Below are 14,257 nucleotides of genomic sequence, written 5' to 3' on the forward strand. Positions count from 1 at the left end.
GTCTATGATATGCTTGACTTGCCACCATTGAAAAACTCGTTATTTGGATGTTAATCTCGCCGATAATGCTAAAAAGAAACCTTTGGGGAGAGTTGATAATGTTCATATTATGGTTAACAATAACCATGTCCCCGTTGATTTTGTTGTCTTGGATATTGAATGCAATGCATCTTGCCCCATTATATTGGGAAGACCTTTTCTTCGAACCGTTGGTGCTACTATTGATATGAAGGAAGGTAATATTAAATATCAATTTCCTCTCAAGAAAGGTATGGAACACTTCCCTAGAAAGAGAATGAAGGTACCTTATGATTCTATTATTAGAACAAATTATGATGTTGATGCTTCGTCTCTTGATGTTACTTGAGTTACACTTTTCGCGCCTAGCCGAAAGGCGTTAAAGAAAAGCGCTTATGGGAGACAACCCATGTTTTTACTCCAGTATTTTTGTTTTATATTTGTGTCTTGGAAGTTATTTACTACTGTAGCAACCTCTCCTTATCTTAGTTTTATGTTTTGTTGTGCCAAGTAAAGTCTTTGATAGAAAAGTAAGTACTAGATTTGGATTACTGCGCAGTTCCAGATTTCTTTGCTCGTCACGAATCTGGGTCTATCTCCCTGTAGGTAGCTCAGAAAATTAAGCCAATTTACGAGCATGATCCTCAGATATGTACGCAACTTTCATTCAATTTGAGCATTTTCGTTTGAGCAAGTCTGGTGGCCTAATAAAATCCATCTTTACGGACTGTTCTGTTTTGACAGATTCTGTCTTTTATTTCGCATTGCCTCTTTTGCTATGTTGGATGAATTTCTTTGATCCATTAATATCCAGTAGCTTTATGCAATGTACAGAAGTGTTAAGAATGATTGTGTCACCTCTGAACATGTGAATTTTTATTATGCACTAACTCTCTAATGAGTTGTTTCGAGTTTGGTGTGGAGGAAGTTTTCAAGGATCAAGAGAGGAGTATGATGCAATATGATCAAGGAGAGTGAAAGCTCTAAGCTTGGGGATGCCCCGGTGGTTCACCCCTGCATATTCTAAGAAGACTCAAGCGTCTAAGCTTGGGGATGCCCAAGGCATCCCCTTCTTCATCGACAACATTATCAGGTTCCTCCCCCGAAACTATATTTTTATTCCGTCACATCTTATGCACTTTGCTTGGAGCGTCGGTTTGTTTTTGTTTTTTTGTTTTGTTTGAATAAAATGGATCCTAGCATTCACTTTATGGGAGAGAGACACGCTCCGCTGTAGCATATGGACAAATATGTCCTTAGGCTCTACTCATAGTATTCATGGCGAAGTTTCTTCTTCGTTAAATTGTTATATGGTTGGAATTGGAAAATGCTACATGTATTAATTCTAAAATGTCTTGGATAATTTGATACTTGGCAATTGTTGTGCTCATGTTTAAGCTCTTGCATCATATACTTTGCACCCATTAATGAAGAAATACTTAGAGCTTGCTAATTTGGTTTGCATATTTGGTTTCTCTAGAGTCTAGATAACATCTAGTATTGAGTTTTGAACAACAAGGAAGACGGTATGGAGTCTTATAATGTTTACCATATGTCTTTTATGTGAGTTTTGCTGTACCGTTCATCCTTGTGTTTGTTTCAAATAACCTTGCTAGCCTAAACCTTGTATCGAGAGGGAATACTTCTCATGCATCCAAAATACTTGAGCCAACCACTATGCCATTTGTGTCCACCATACCTACCTACTACATGGTATTTATCCGCCATTCCAAAGTAAATTGCTTGAGTGCTACCTTTAAAATTCCATCATTCACCTTTGCAATATATAGCTCATGGGACAAATAGCTTAAAAACTATTGTGGTATTGAATATGTACTTATGCACTTTATCTCTTATTAAGTTGCTTGTTGTGCGATAACCATGTTTCGGGGACGCCATCAACTATTCTTTGTTGGATATCATGTGAGTTGCTATGCATGTCCGTCTTGTCCGAAGCAAGAGAGATCTACCACCTTCATGGTTGGAGCATGCATATTGTTAGAGAAGAACTTTGGGCCGCTAACTAAAGCCATGATTCATGGTGGAAGTTTCAGTTTGGACATATATCCTCAATCTCATATGAGAATAATAATTGTTGCCACATGCTTATGCATTAAAGAGGAGTCCATTATCTCGTTGTCCACGTTGTCCCGGTATGGATGTCTAAGTTGAGAATAATCAAAAGCGAGAAATCCAAAATGCGAGCTTTCTCCTTAGACCTTTGTACAAGCGGCATGGAGGTACCCCATTGTGACACTTGGTCAAAACATGTGCATTGCAAAGATCCGGTAGTCCAAGTTAATTAGGACAAGGTGCGGGCACTATTAGTATACTATGCATGAGACTTGCAACTTGTAAGATATAATGTACATAACTCATATGCTTTATTACTACCGTTGACAAAATTGTTTCATGTTTTTAAAATAAAAGCTCTAGCACAATTATAGCAATCGATGCTTTCCTCTTTGAAGGACCATTCTTTTTACTTTTATGTTGAGTCAGTTCACCTATCTCTCTCCACCTCAAGAAGCAAACACTTGTGTGAACTGTGCATTGATGCCTACATATTTGCATATTGTACTTGTTATATTACTCTATGTTGACTATTATCCATGAGATATACATGTTACAAGTTGAAAGCAACCGCTGAAACTTAATCTTCCTTTGTGTTGCTTCAATGCCTTTACTTTGATTTATTGCTTTATGAGTTAACTCTTATGCAAGACTTATTAATACTTGTCTTGAAGTACTATTCATGAAAAGTCTTTGCTTTATGATTCACTTGTTTACTCATGTCATTACCATTGTTTTGATCGCTGCATCCACTACATATGTTTACAAATAGTATGATCAAGGTTATGATGGCATATCACTTCAGAAATTATCTTTGTTATCGTTTTACCTCGCTCGGGACGAGCGTAACTAAGCTTGGGGATGCTTGATACGTCTCCGACGTATCGATAATTTCTTATGTTCTATGCCATATTATTGATGATACCTACATGTTTTATGCACACTTTATGTCATATTCGTGCATTTTCCGGAACTAACCTATTAACAAGATGCCGAAGTGCCGCTCTCGTTTTCTCGCTGTTTTGGTTTCAGAAATCCTAGTAACGAAATATTCTCGGAATTGGACGAAACGAAGACCCATGGGCCTATTTTTCCACGGAGCTTCCAGAAGACCGAAGAACATACGAAGTGGGGCCACGAGGTGGCGACACCACAAGGCGGCGCGGCCAAGGAGGGGCCCGCGCCGCCCTATGGTGTGGGCCCCTCGTCGTGCCCCCGACTCGCCCTTCCGCCTACTTAAAGCCTCCGTCGCGAAACCCCCGATGCGAAAAACCACGATACGGAAAACCTTACCGAGACGCCGCCGCCGCCGATCCCATCTCGGGGGATTCTGGAGATCTCCTCCGGCACCCCGCCGGAGAGGGGATTCATCTCCCGGAGGACTCTACACCGCCATGGTCGCCTCCGGAGTGATGAGTGAGTAGTTCACCCCCGGACTATGGGTCCATAGCAGTAGCTAGATGGTTGTCTTCTCCTCATTGTGCTTCATTGTTGGATCTTGTGAGCTGCCTAACATGATCAAGATCATCTATCCGTAATACTCTATGTTGTGTTTGTCGGGATCCGATGGATAGAGAATACCATGTCATGTTAATTATCAAGTTATTACATATGTGTTGTTTATGATCTTGCATGCTCTCCGTTACTAGTAGAGGCTCGGCCAAGTTTTTGCTTTTAACTCCAAGAGGGAGTATTTATGCTCGATAGTGGGTTCATGCCTGCATTGACACCGGGACAGATGATGTAAAGTTCTAAGGTTGTGTTGTGTTGTTGCCACTAGGGATAAAACATTGGCGCTATGTCCGAGGATGTAGTTGTTGATTACATTACGCACCATACTTAATGCAATTGTCTCGTTGTTAGCAACTTAATACTCGGAGGGGTTCGGATGATAACCTCGAAGGTGGACTTTTTAGGCATAGATGCGATTGGATGGCGGTCTATGTACTTTGTCGTAATGCCCAATTAAATCTCACTATACTTATCATGTCATGTATGTGCATTGTTATGCCCTCTCTATTTGTCAATTGCCCGACTGTAATTTGTTCACCCAACATACTTTTATCTTATGGGAGAGACACCTCTAGTGAACTGTGGACCCCGGTCCATTCTTTCAATACTGAAATACAAATCTGCTGCAATACTCGTTTTGCTGTTTTCTCTGCAAACAATCATCTTCCGCACAATACGGTTAATCCTTTGTTACAGCAAGCCGGTGAGATTGACAACCTCACTGTTTCGTTGGGGCAAAGTACTTTGGTTGTGTTGTGCAGGTTCCACGTTGGCGCCGGAATCTCTGGTGTTGCGCCGCACTACATCCCGCCGCCATCAACCTTCAACGTGCTTCTTGACTCCTACTGGTTCGATTAAACCTTGGTTTCTTACTGAGGGAAACTTGCCGCCGTGCGCATCACACCTTCCTCTTGGGGTTCCCAACGGACGTGTCAACTACACGCATCAATGTGATACACTAATGTTTGTTTAAGTGGTACAGGGATTATATAGATACTTTTGTATGTGTGTTGGATGTGGTCAGTTCTGTCAAAAAGAAGCAGCAAAAAGATCATCAGACCGGATAATCCGGGCCGGATATTTCCAAAATATCCGGCCCCCAGTTTTTCGGCTAAGGACTTGAGGAAAAGCAGCTCTGGACAGGGGCCGGATATTTGCCCGGATTTGTCCCAGGGCCGGATTATCCGGACCGGATATTTCAAGAATATCCGCCCCCCTCGAAATCGGCTAAGGACAGAAGAAAAGTAGCTCTAGACAGGGGCCGGACATTTGGCCGGATATTTACCCGGTTTTGTCCCTGAGGCCGGATTTTCCGGGGGGGGGATTATCCGGCCCTTACTTAGACCGGATTATCCGCCCCCCCGGAAGGCTCAACGGCTGGATTTTGGGAGGGGTATTTATACCCCTCTTCTTCTTCCTTCCTCCTTTGCTCAATCATTGCACAAGAAATCTGCCAAGATTCACCTCCATTAGAGCCACCTCAAGAACACAAGATTTGCAAGATCTCCTTCCTCCCCCAACCAAAGCTCTTGATCTTTGGAGATTCGAAGGAGAAGACACCGATCTACATCCTCACCGAAGCGTTTTTCATTTCCCCCTCATTTGTTTGAGGGATCTCATGCTAGTGTTCCGATTTGGTTCCCTAGTTGATTTGTGTTGATGTGTTGTTGTTGATTGTTGTATTGTTACAGATTTGGGAGCCTCCAATTCAGTTGTGGATGTGTGCTCCAAGAACCTTGTAAAGGCCCGGTTTCCGCCTCGAGGAAATCCCTTAGTGGAAGTGGGCTAGGCCTTCGTGGCGTTGCTCACAGGAGATCTGAGTGAAGCCTTCGTGGCTATTGGTTTGGCTTTCGTAGCAACCACACTCCTCCAAACGTAGACGTACCTTCTTGCAAAGGAAGGGAACTACGGGAATCATCTCCGTGTCATCGCGTGCTCCACTCTCGGTTACCTCTATCCTATTCTATCTCTTATATTGTGTAGCTATATCTTGCTTAGTTGCTTATTTTGTCATATAGGTAAATTCACTTATTTGCATATCTAGAGAATTTACCTTTGTGTCAAGCCTAAATTGAAAAAGAACTAAAAATTGGTTAGCACCTATTCACCCCCCCTCTAGGTGCGACATACGATCCTTTCAATGATGAGGTGGTATATACTAACCCCTCAGGTGATGGTGAACTTGCGGTGTTAGGATGACACCCACTTTTGTTGTGGTGGTAGGATGACACCACAATAGTGTAGGATAAACTTGTGATCCACTTTTGGAATGATCATGCATGCCCATGTTAGTTTATCATTTGGTGTCAACATTTGTGTAGTTATATTGCTCTGTTATGAATTGTTTCATGGTTGTGATCGATTATTTGTTCTTCTTATGTCGTGCTAGTGGTATGTGGTGTTCCGCGGACGGGTTCCAAAAATCTACAACTTATGGAGGATCTGTCAAGACCAAGTCAGTGACTACTCCAACAACAACTATAGAGGGTATGAAACATTGGAGGAGGCACAACAAGAGTAACTCTGGAACATGAATTCATGGCAGTTGAGGCCATCGATAGCCAGTGCCATTAGCACATCTACCGCCGGAGGAAGTGCATGGTCTATAAGGAGCACCGGAGGTACGTCAGAGTCGGGTCAAAGATTACATCACCGTCTTCCTCATCGTCGTGATCGTGAGGATCTTGTTCTTCTGAATGATATGTGATCGTATGTAACATGCTATGGCATGGTATTCTCACCATATTTGAAATGTGGTAAGGATATGGAACTGTGATTTGTGCAACAAAACAGCTGATTCGTGTTTTCGTGCGTGCAAGTTGGGTTGGAAGCAGGCAACCAAACAACGGGGCCTCGCTTCCCTACCCGGTGCAAAAATGGTCGGCCAGAGCCAGACGACCAAACAACAGGCCAAATCTGACCTATGGCATGTCTGCAACGCGCATGGGGCTTCTTCTCCCTGGCATAGTCATGCAAGAATCCGGCCCAGACTACCAAACGCGCTCATACAGTACGTCTTTGACCAATATCACTGGTTACATCAGAGTTTAAATTGTAGGACCAATTCATCCCACGGCAGTGCTGCAGAGTGCCTCTTTATGGGTAGTGGCATATCCGTCTCGAAGATGACCCGACATCAACCGTTAACTGGGATCGCCTGAATCCAAGATTGCAAGCCATTGCTTCAGCTTGTAGGCATTAGCCAGAGATACAAAGGAAGAAGAAGATGATAAGTTTTTCTTTTACGTATACACCCTACATATTATACTTCTAACATACCCAGCCTAGTCCGTTCCTCCTAGCAAAATTACCGTGACCCACCATCCACCTTTGATGTCCTGACATTAAAAAAAAAAACTAGACTGGGTCGTGTCCATCTAGTGCTGTCTTGTGGAAAACTTCCTTCCACAGGTGTTCAGCATATTCAGCGCAGTGAACAGTGCAGCTCGTCGCAACTGCATCTACTGAAGAATGCTTGGGATCGATGGTGACGAAATTTGGTTTAGTGTCTGATCCCAAATTTACAGTTTAAAGCTATAACGACTAGACCGGGCAGCAAGTTTGTCGTCGCATGCATTGTTAGAAAACTTATGTGGTTTTGATAATTTTTTCGGCACGGATGCTTGTGAACATTGATTAAAAGAATTTCACATGATTTATTTATAGAACTTGAACCCTGGTAAAATTCTATGTAATTTGCAAAAAAAGGTAAATTCTATTTAGGTCGTTTGATTTAGAAGATTGTATTTCTTCTGAAAAAAGGCACTCTATTTGTGCGGCTCCTCTGTTTTTCTAGTGTTATTTCCATCATCCTGCGTGATTTGGTAACTCAATGACTGATAACCTTTTAAGATTGGCATTGCCTTTTGACTCAAAATTAGAATTATCCGGTATAAAATCTTTAAATTATTCTAATTAAATTTGAGATAATCTATATCCACATGCCAATTGCTTTTTTTTTCCGAAATGGGAGCATTGTTAGAGCCTCTGCATCCAAAGAATGCACACAGCTTTTCTTTATTAGATTATTCTCAAGATCTTATAAGAGAATACAAAGATCAATTCGAAGCCATCTTCCTAGCGACAACTCGCTAAACCTATAACAAACGATGAAGTGGGTGTTAAGAATAGAGCCACTACCCTAACCTCACATCAACGCACATCATCTAAAAACCGAGTGTTTGCCCAAGCCGCCCATTGGCGATTGAGAAGCACAATCAGTCTAGCAGATCCTCAGCGCATGCCATTACATACACCAGAGAATCGCTACCGCCGTCTTCCGCGAGCCCATCTCCAAGAGAGATCAACGCATTGATCTTGCCAGGCATGTCATCGATGTCGCCACGATGCCAAATGACACCACCATCCTGCGCGCGTCCATCACACTGCGTCTGTCTCCGAGACCCCGATCTACCATGCCGTCGTGACTCTACGATGCCGGCACATCAGAAACGCACTGCTTCACCTCAGCACCACCACCATTTGTTGTTTGCTCCAAAAATAATGCCCCCAACAAATAGAAAGACGTCGAGCGCCGCCATCGTCCGATCTGGGACACCCGGATCTGGTTTCCCCCAGAGCAGCTCAGGCGAGAAGAAACGTAGACTGCAGAGACGATGCCTTCAACAAGGTAGCGACGAACAGGCGCCGCTATTATCCGCCATGACAGAAGTCAGGACCGGCTTTCACCGGCAGCCACGCCTCACCATCGGGGACTAGATGACGGATCACGAGACCCGCCAAAATAGCCACAAACTAGTTGATCCCCTCCGGCGAGAGAGGAGACCACAACCGCCATGGATTCCTCATGCCTCAGGCCGACCACCTCCGGCAAAGGGGAAGGACACTGCCGCTTCAGAATCCATCCATCCTCAGTGATGCAGAGGTAGCCAAGGGGGACTTCACGCCGATGGAGAAAGAGGGAGACGCCCGCCTGCATAGGCCCAACGGACCCAGATCGGGGCGCAACACCCACCCGCCGCCGCTAGCCGCCGAAGATCCGCCCCGGTCGCCGCTACCCCGCCTCACCGCCGCGAGAAAGGAAGAGCCGGTCGCCGCCGCACCCTCCGATCTGCGACCGAGGAAGACCGTCGCCGCCGCCGCCGCGCCACCCGGGCTTTGCCCGACGACGCCCTTGGCCGGGGAGAGAGGAGTGATGGCCGCCCGGCGCGCCGCCGCGCGAGTGCGGGAGGAGGTTAGGATATACCATATCCTATACCGTATCCAGACCACCACCTTAGAACCGGATATCCTTATCAGCCGGATCTTTTAAAATCAGATATGGATACCTTAAAACAGATTTGTCACCGGTTTCGGTGAGAAAAATATTCTATCCATTTAGCCCCTAGTCTAAGAGGATCCAGAAGCTTCATTGATAAAGTGGTGGACAAACTCTTACAAAGAGCACCTGAAAAGAAACTAAAGTTGCAACACAGTCCTCACAAATTACCTACACCCTCTGACCCACGATACTTTAGAAGGTTTAATTCAATTTTTGAGTAAATTAAACTAAAGACCCAATACTTATTATGAATGGGAGGGAGTATTTGCCAGATATATACTTCTTAGAGCAGATATGAACAGGCTAGCAAGTAGCAATGATAAAACAAGGAACAGTTACACCGTATGTTTCCCAAATTCAGTATTCACTAGGCAAGGTAGTCTCAAGCTCACAAGGAAATGTATTCTCGCATTCACAGCGCAGGGTCATCTCCATCTGATTCAGACTTGATTCTCCTTGCCAGACCTTTTTTTTTTTGGCACAAGAACACATTTAACATTCAAAGTTGACAATCAAAATACATCGCAGAAGACATGATATGGAAGTCTTTATTCATCTGTGAAATGTACAATATGTACAGTTGTGCCATCAATAATGATGAACCCGGACTTCAGAGGGTACAACTACCGCGATGATGATGAGAATTGTACCTATGACAGCCTGTTACAATAAGTGGTTCTCGTTAGAATCATCAGAAACGCAAAATTAAAAGTGGTACTTAACTGACAGATAAGTGGTCTACACTCAACTTCATTAAACTATTTCTGTATGGAGCTTTTACATAGCATGACACTGCATTAGCTAGATTACACTACCATGATTTTACAAAGTGTGTTCGCTCTCCCGACTAACCTTTTTTTACTGTAGCATAAATATGCCCTAGCTGCATATTAACATTTTAATGCATTCTTTGATAAGGGTGCTCATGTTCTCTGAATCGCCTTGTTAACGTCACATAGATATGGTCCAGATACTGAAGTGTAGAAAAGTTCATGCATGAATTAAAATGATATGGTGTCCTACTGCCGAAGAGTGTGATTTTCAAGTATGCCAAGACACCTACATCCTATGTAATTAACTCTACTAGTATCTTTTTCATTTGAATCTGTTATTTTAATGCTTCTGAACAAACAGATCCAACAACTTGACTGAACCAAACTTTTTTTTCTCTCATTAGCTTCTTCGGCTGGGGCTAACATGAATGCACCACTAATATGATTCTTGATTCATTAACTGCTCCTGCTTCATGATCCAATTTTTTTAAAAATCTTATAAGAATAACAAGATCAAAAAAATGCTCAACTATTCTCCGTTTTCTGGCATACTAGTATATTACATATGGAAACAGATATTTTGAGGAACAAAGGAAACAACATGCAGAAACTTTATATACAATCCTGACACCGAGATAACTGGACCATTGTTTAGGTTCACATCAGCATGTCATGAAAAAAGCTCTAAAATGCAAAAAGTGCTACTATAGCAGCACTTGGAACAAGCAAGGTAATGTATGCTGTTATTAGACAGGATGAACTCGGCAGAAGTTGTTGTACTCACCGCTACTGCACATGCAATAAATCCTGGTTTCTCCCTGCGATCCCTTCTGTAAAAACACAGCAGAAGTGCTCCAGCGTACCAGGGAATGGCACCAAAGATAAAACCAAGTATGAATCTACAGAACAAGAGACTTATCGTTAGGATTACGCAGATATAACTAAAGCAAGCACATAGTTCACTGCAAATTTATGTCAAGAGTGATTATTCGCGTATGCTGCTGTTGGACATGAAACTAAGATCAAAAGGCAAAAAGTTAAAAGAATGATCACTTACAGAACCCAGCCAATGCCCAACCCACAGCAAGGAAGGCGGTCGTAACCATGTCCACGTACACCTGCCTCAGTATCTTGAGCTGAAAACAGATACAGTAAAATTAATGGTCCACGTAAAATTCTTGTCTAGAAACTCTTTTAGTGTGACAACTAGGAAAAGTTAAGATCGTCATATTAAGCCTCATTGCAATTAGAAGAAGCAACAATACCAACATATGAGTGGGCGACTCCCTAAGACATTCATCAGAGACAAAGACTTGTGAAATGGTGAGTGACTCGGTGAGATCAAAAGGGCAGAACGTCCTTTAATCTTTTATGTCAGATGGTCAAATCTATCAAACATCCAAACCCCATTTTGTGCTAAGAAATGCACCGATGCTCACTTGGGGAAGCTGATAAGACAATTGACCTCCATGCCATGCTAAGAAATGGAAACGTGGTACGCTTATTACACAACTACTCCCGGTGACTCAAATTGAGTTAATCCTTTGTTTTCTGATTTTTGTTTGCAAAAACTATTTCGTAATGAAAACAATTAGCATACACCAGAAATATAGCACATACATCAGAGGACATGGAATGGATAAAGGCCAAACTGAACCTGGATCAAGCAACCGAAACAAAGAATGCAGAACTGCAACAGGTTTTTTTATTCTATCAGTTTGAGCGATCAGAGTTTGACACCAAAAAAAAAAAAAAAAGCGAACGTCCGAAAAATCGGGCCCGCAATTCCACCTAGCGAGTGATCTCGCAGCAATAATTCTGATTCCACCACTTCCACGCCCAATTCTGATCAACATTTACCACTTGTCGCGATGCCGAACAGACAGACACCCAAATTATCGGCGTCCACATCGCCCAGGAATCCCAGATTGGAAGGAACGAAGGATCTGAAAAATTACCGGCCCCAGAGTGGTATCCTCCGCGGTTGCGCGAGTAGCGCTGGCCGACGAGGCCGGGGGGCTGGACGGGCTGCGGGTACCCGACGACGGGCGGGCGCGGGGGCGGGTAGCTGGGCGGGCCCTGGAACGTCCCGTACTCCCCTCCGGCACCGCCATCGCCACCGCCGGCCTTGGCCTTGTCGCCTTCGTCCCCGCTCATCTCTGATCTCGCCTCGCCTCACTCCTCGGTGTCTTTTCTTTTCTTTTCCTGGCAAACCACTGCTCAGCTCGTGGCTGATCACTCCGGTCGTAGTATGAAAGTACGGGTGAAGCAGGAGATGAGACGTGGACGCTTGAGATCGACGGTGGGAATTTTTGTCTTTGGTTTCTCGCGACAAACAACGCGGTCGATCCCAAGTTTTATCCGTGAAATTCGACTTCAACTGGAAGGTGCCCCGAGATGGGCGCCGGCCTGTGGTGGATACCGGGCTTCCGTGGGCGACTCGCCTGCTCCGACTATTTTGGCACTCACGTCACTGAAGATCATGGACAAGCTCGACTTCATGCTCCAAAAGGCTGAATTGTCTACTCCTCCTGGGACGTCGAGTGCAGCGACGTCTTTTTTAACTGATGTAAGCAACAAATCCAAAAAAGTATCGTATTTTGTCTTTTTTTTTCACAGATAACTACGTGCCTTTTCTCGGAGATTTTTTACACAATTGATTGTAAAATAAAATTAGATTGAGAAATTAGAGCTTTCCTTGACAAACTTGTAAAAGATTGAAACATACATTCAGAAAATTCTTACATGAAAGAAACATGACAACTTTCAGAGACTACACGAGAGAAGGGCTTTTAGAAAAAATTCCGATGAAATATATAGCTTTCAAAATTTACGAGTTAAACTTTTCAATGTTACAACATCATTACCTTTACCTAATAATAGACTTTCGGAAGTTCCATAGTAGTATGAATTTTGCAATTATTAACAAGAACAGTAGTATCATAAAATCAAATTGGCCCTTCCCGTACCTTGTCCTGGATACGGATACGGATACGCCTTGGCAGGCTCGAACGGGGGGGCGCTACCTTGCCCTGGCACCGGCTTGCCCATCTCCATCTGGGGCGCGGTCGGTGGGGCGGCCATGAAACCGTGGAGCAGAGACCCTACGACGGCGGCCGCAACCTCAGGCGGCGGAAGAGAGCTCGACGGCGAACCGCGGCAGAGGGTCCCTCTCTCTCTCTCTCTCCTCAGTCTCTTGGTGGAGCTCTGGAGCTTGATGGAAGCGTGTTCTCGCGGGAAGAGATAATGCTTGAGCTGGATGCGTGAAGGCTTGGCTAGAAGATATAGCAAGGCAGGTGCGCGCGGTCGACATGAATTTGCTGTCACGCGCACAGCCGCGCGCGCGCGCACCGCGCCAGACGCCACCGCGTCCTGCTTTTGGGACTAGGCACATCATGCTACGTCTCACTGACTCATTCGCCATCGCCATCCGACAAAACAATGTCACTCGTCACATCAGGGTCCTTCTTCTTCGGGGTAGTGGCATCCGTCTCGAAGATGACCTCGACACGTATCGGCCATCAGCCGCGAATCGCGCGAATTAGGACGCTGAATGCACGCCATGGCTCTAACCTTTGTGTGACATCAGCTAGCCTAGATTTGGGACTCTCCGCGTGGCTGCCGCGTGCACGATGCCTTGATCATCTCCCACCCGGAAGCCTCCAGTCTCTGCCCACGCGCGCGGTCACGAGCATCTCCACTCGTCCCCCCGAACAGGCCCCCGGCGAGCGTTTTTTCCATCCGGACAGCGTAATTCGACCCAGTTGCGCCCTCGGTTCCTCGTTTTCGTCCGGATTTGGGCCTAAATTCATCCGGCGATTCCACGCCATCCCCGGCCCCCCGGGGAGCGCTCGGGGACTCCGGACGAAACGAAAGCGCGCGAAACGGCGAGGAAACTTCCCGCGTGTCTGGTGGTCCCAACTTGTCGGCGAGAGAAACCGATCGTCGTCCTCATCGCATCGTCTTCCGCGCGCTGTAAAAGCCTGCCGCCGGTCTGCATTCGCCGGCCACGCGGCGAGTTAATGTTGTCGTCTTCCGCGCACGCATCGTCTTCCGCGCGCACTAAAGGCTGCCGCCGATCAGCTCGCCGCGGACGCGTCGCAATCCACGCGGCATTTAATCCCCGCGCTAGCCACGCCTATATACGCCGGTCCGCTCGCCGCGAGGCGTACCCTGTGCTCCACTCTCCCTCCACTCTCCCTCTACTCTCAAGATGGCGTTCTACGACGACGACGGCGCAGCCCAACAACGGCTTCCCCGCCGGTCGCTCCACGCGTGGGAGGGCACCTCCTCCACCGAGCGGGGTACCCCCGCCCGCCGGACACGAGGCCTCCCGGAGGCGGCCGGCGGCTAAGTGCTGGCGGCGTTCCAATCCCGCCGCCGCCGCGGGGCCATGCCCTCGACGTCGCCATCGAGGAGGCGAGGATGACGATGATCGACGAGGAGCGCGCCGACCCGCGCCACCACCCCGAGAACTACACGCGGTGGAACTCCTACTTCCTCCGGCGGCGGGAGCGGGAGCCGGCGGCCTACGACGGCCCGCCGCCTCCGCTCGCGCGCAACAACGCCGCGGGCCGCCGACGGTGGTGGAGCGCGCCGA

General features: G+C 45.9%; 1 protein-coding gene across 1 annotated transcript; it reads right to left on the reverse strand.

Annotated features, from left to right (window-relative positions):
- Window positions 1–9,179: 9,179 nt before the first annotated feature.
- LOC124668317 (60S ribosomal protein L18a-like protein) lies at window positions 9,180–12,756 on the reverse strand. Its single transcript, XM_047205483.1, has 4 exons — window positions 12,627–12,756; window positions 10,715–10,793; window positions 10,442–10,556; window positions 9,180–9,544 (listed from the first exon to the last, which is right to left on the reverse strand). Exons 1-4 carry the CDS (start codon window positions 12,739–12,741, stop codon window positions 9,473–9,475), a joined length of 381 nt encoding a protein of 126 aa, XP_047061439.1. The 5' UTR covers window positions 12,742–12,756; the 3' UTR covers window positions 9,180–9,472.
- Between the last annotated feature and the right edge of the window lie 1,501 nt (window positions 12,757–14,257).

Source organism: Lolium rigidum, chromosome 6 (assembly GCF_022539505.1).
Source record: "Lolium rigidum isolate FL_2022 chromosome 6, APGP_CSIRO_Lrig_0.1, whole genome shotgun sequence".
NCBI lineage: Eukaryota > Viridiplantae > Streptophyta > Magnoliopsida > Poales > Poaceae > Lolium > Lolium rigidum.

Excerpts from the sequence above, each read along its gene's own strand:
- LOC124668317 (XM_047205483.1), bottom strand. The coding sequence starts at position 12,741 with ATGGCCGCCCCACCGACCGCGCCCCAGATGGAGATGGGCAAGCCGGTG. Across the intron at positions 10,794-12,626 it reads GTATCCGTATCCAGGACAAG|CTCAAGATACTGAGGCAGGT; the intron begins GTACGGGAAGGG and ends ATCTGTTTTCAG. Across the intron at positions 10,557-10,714 it reads TTGGGCATTGGCTGGGTTCT|ATTCATACTTGGTTTTATCT; the intron begins GTAAGTGATCAT and ends CTTGTTCTGTAG.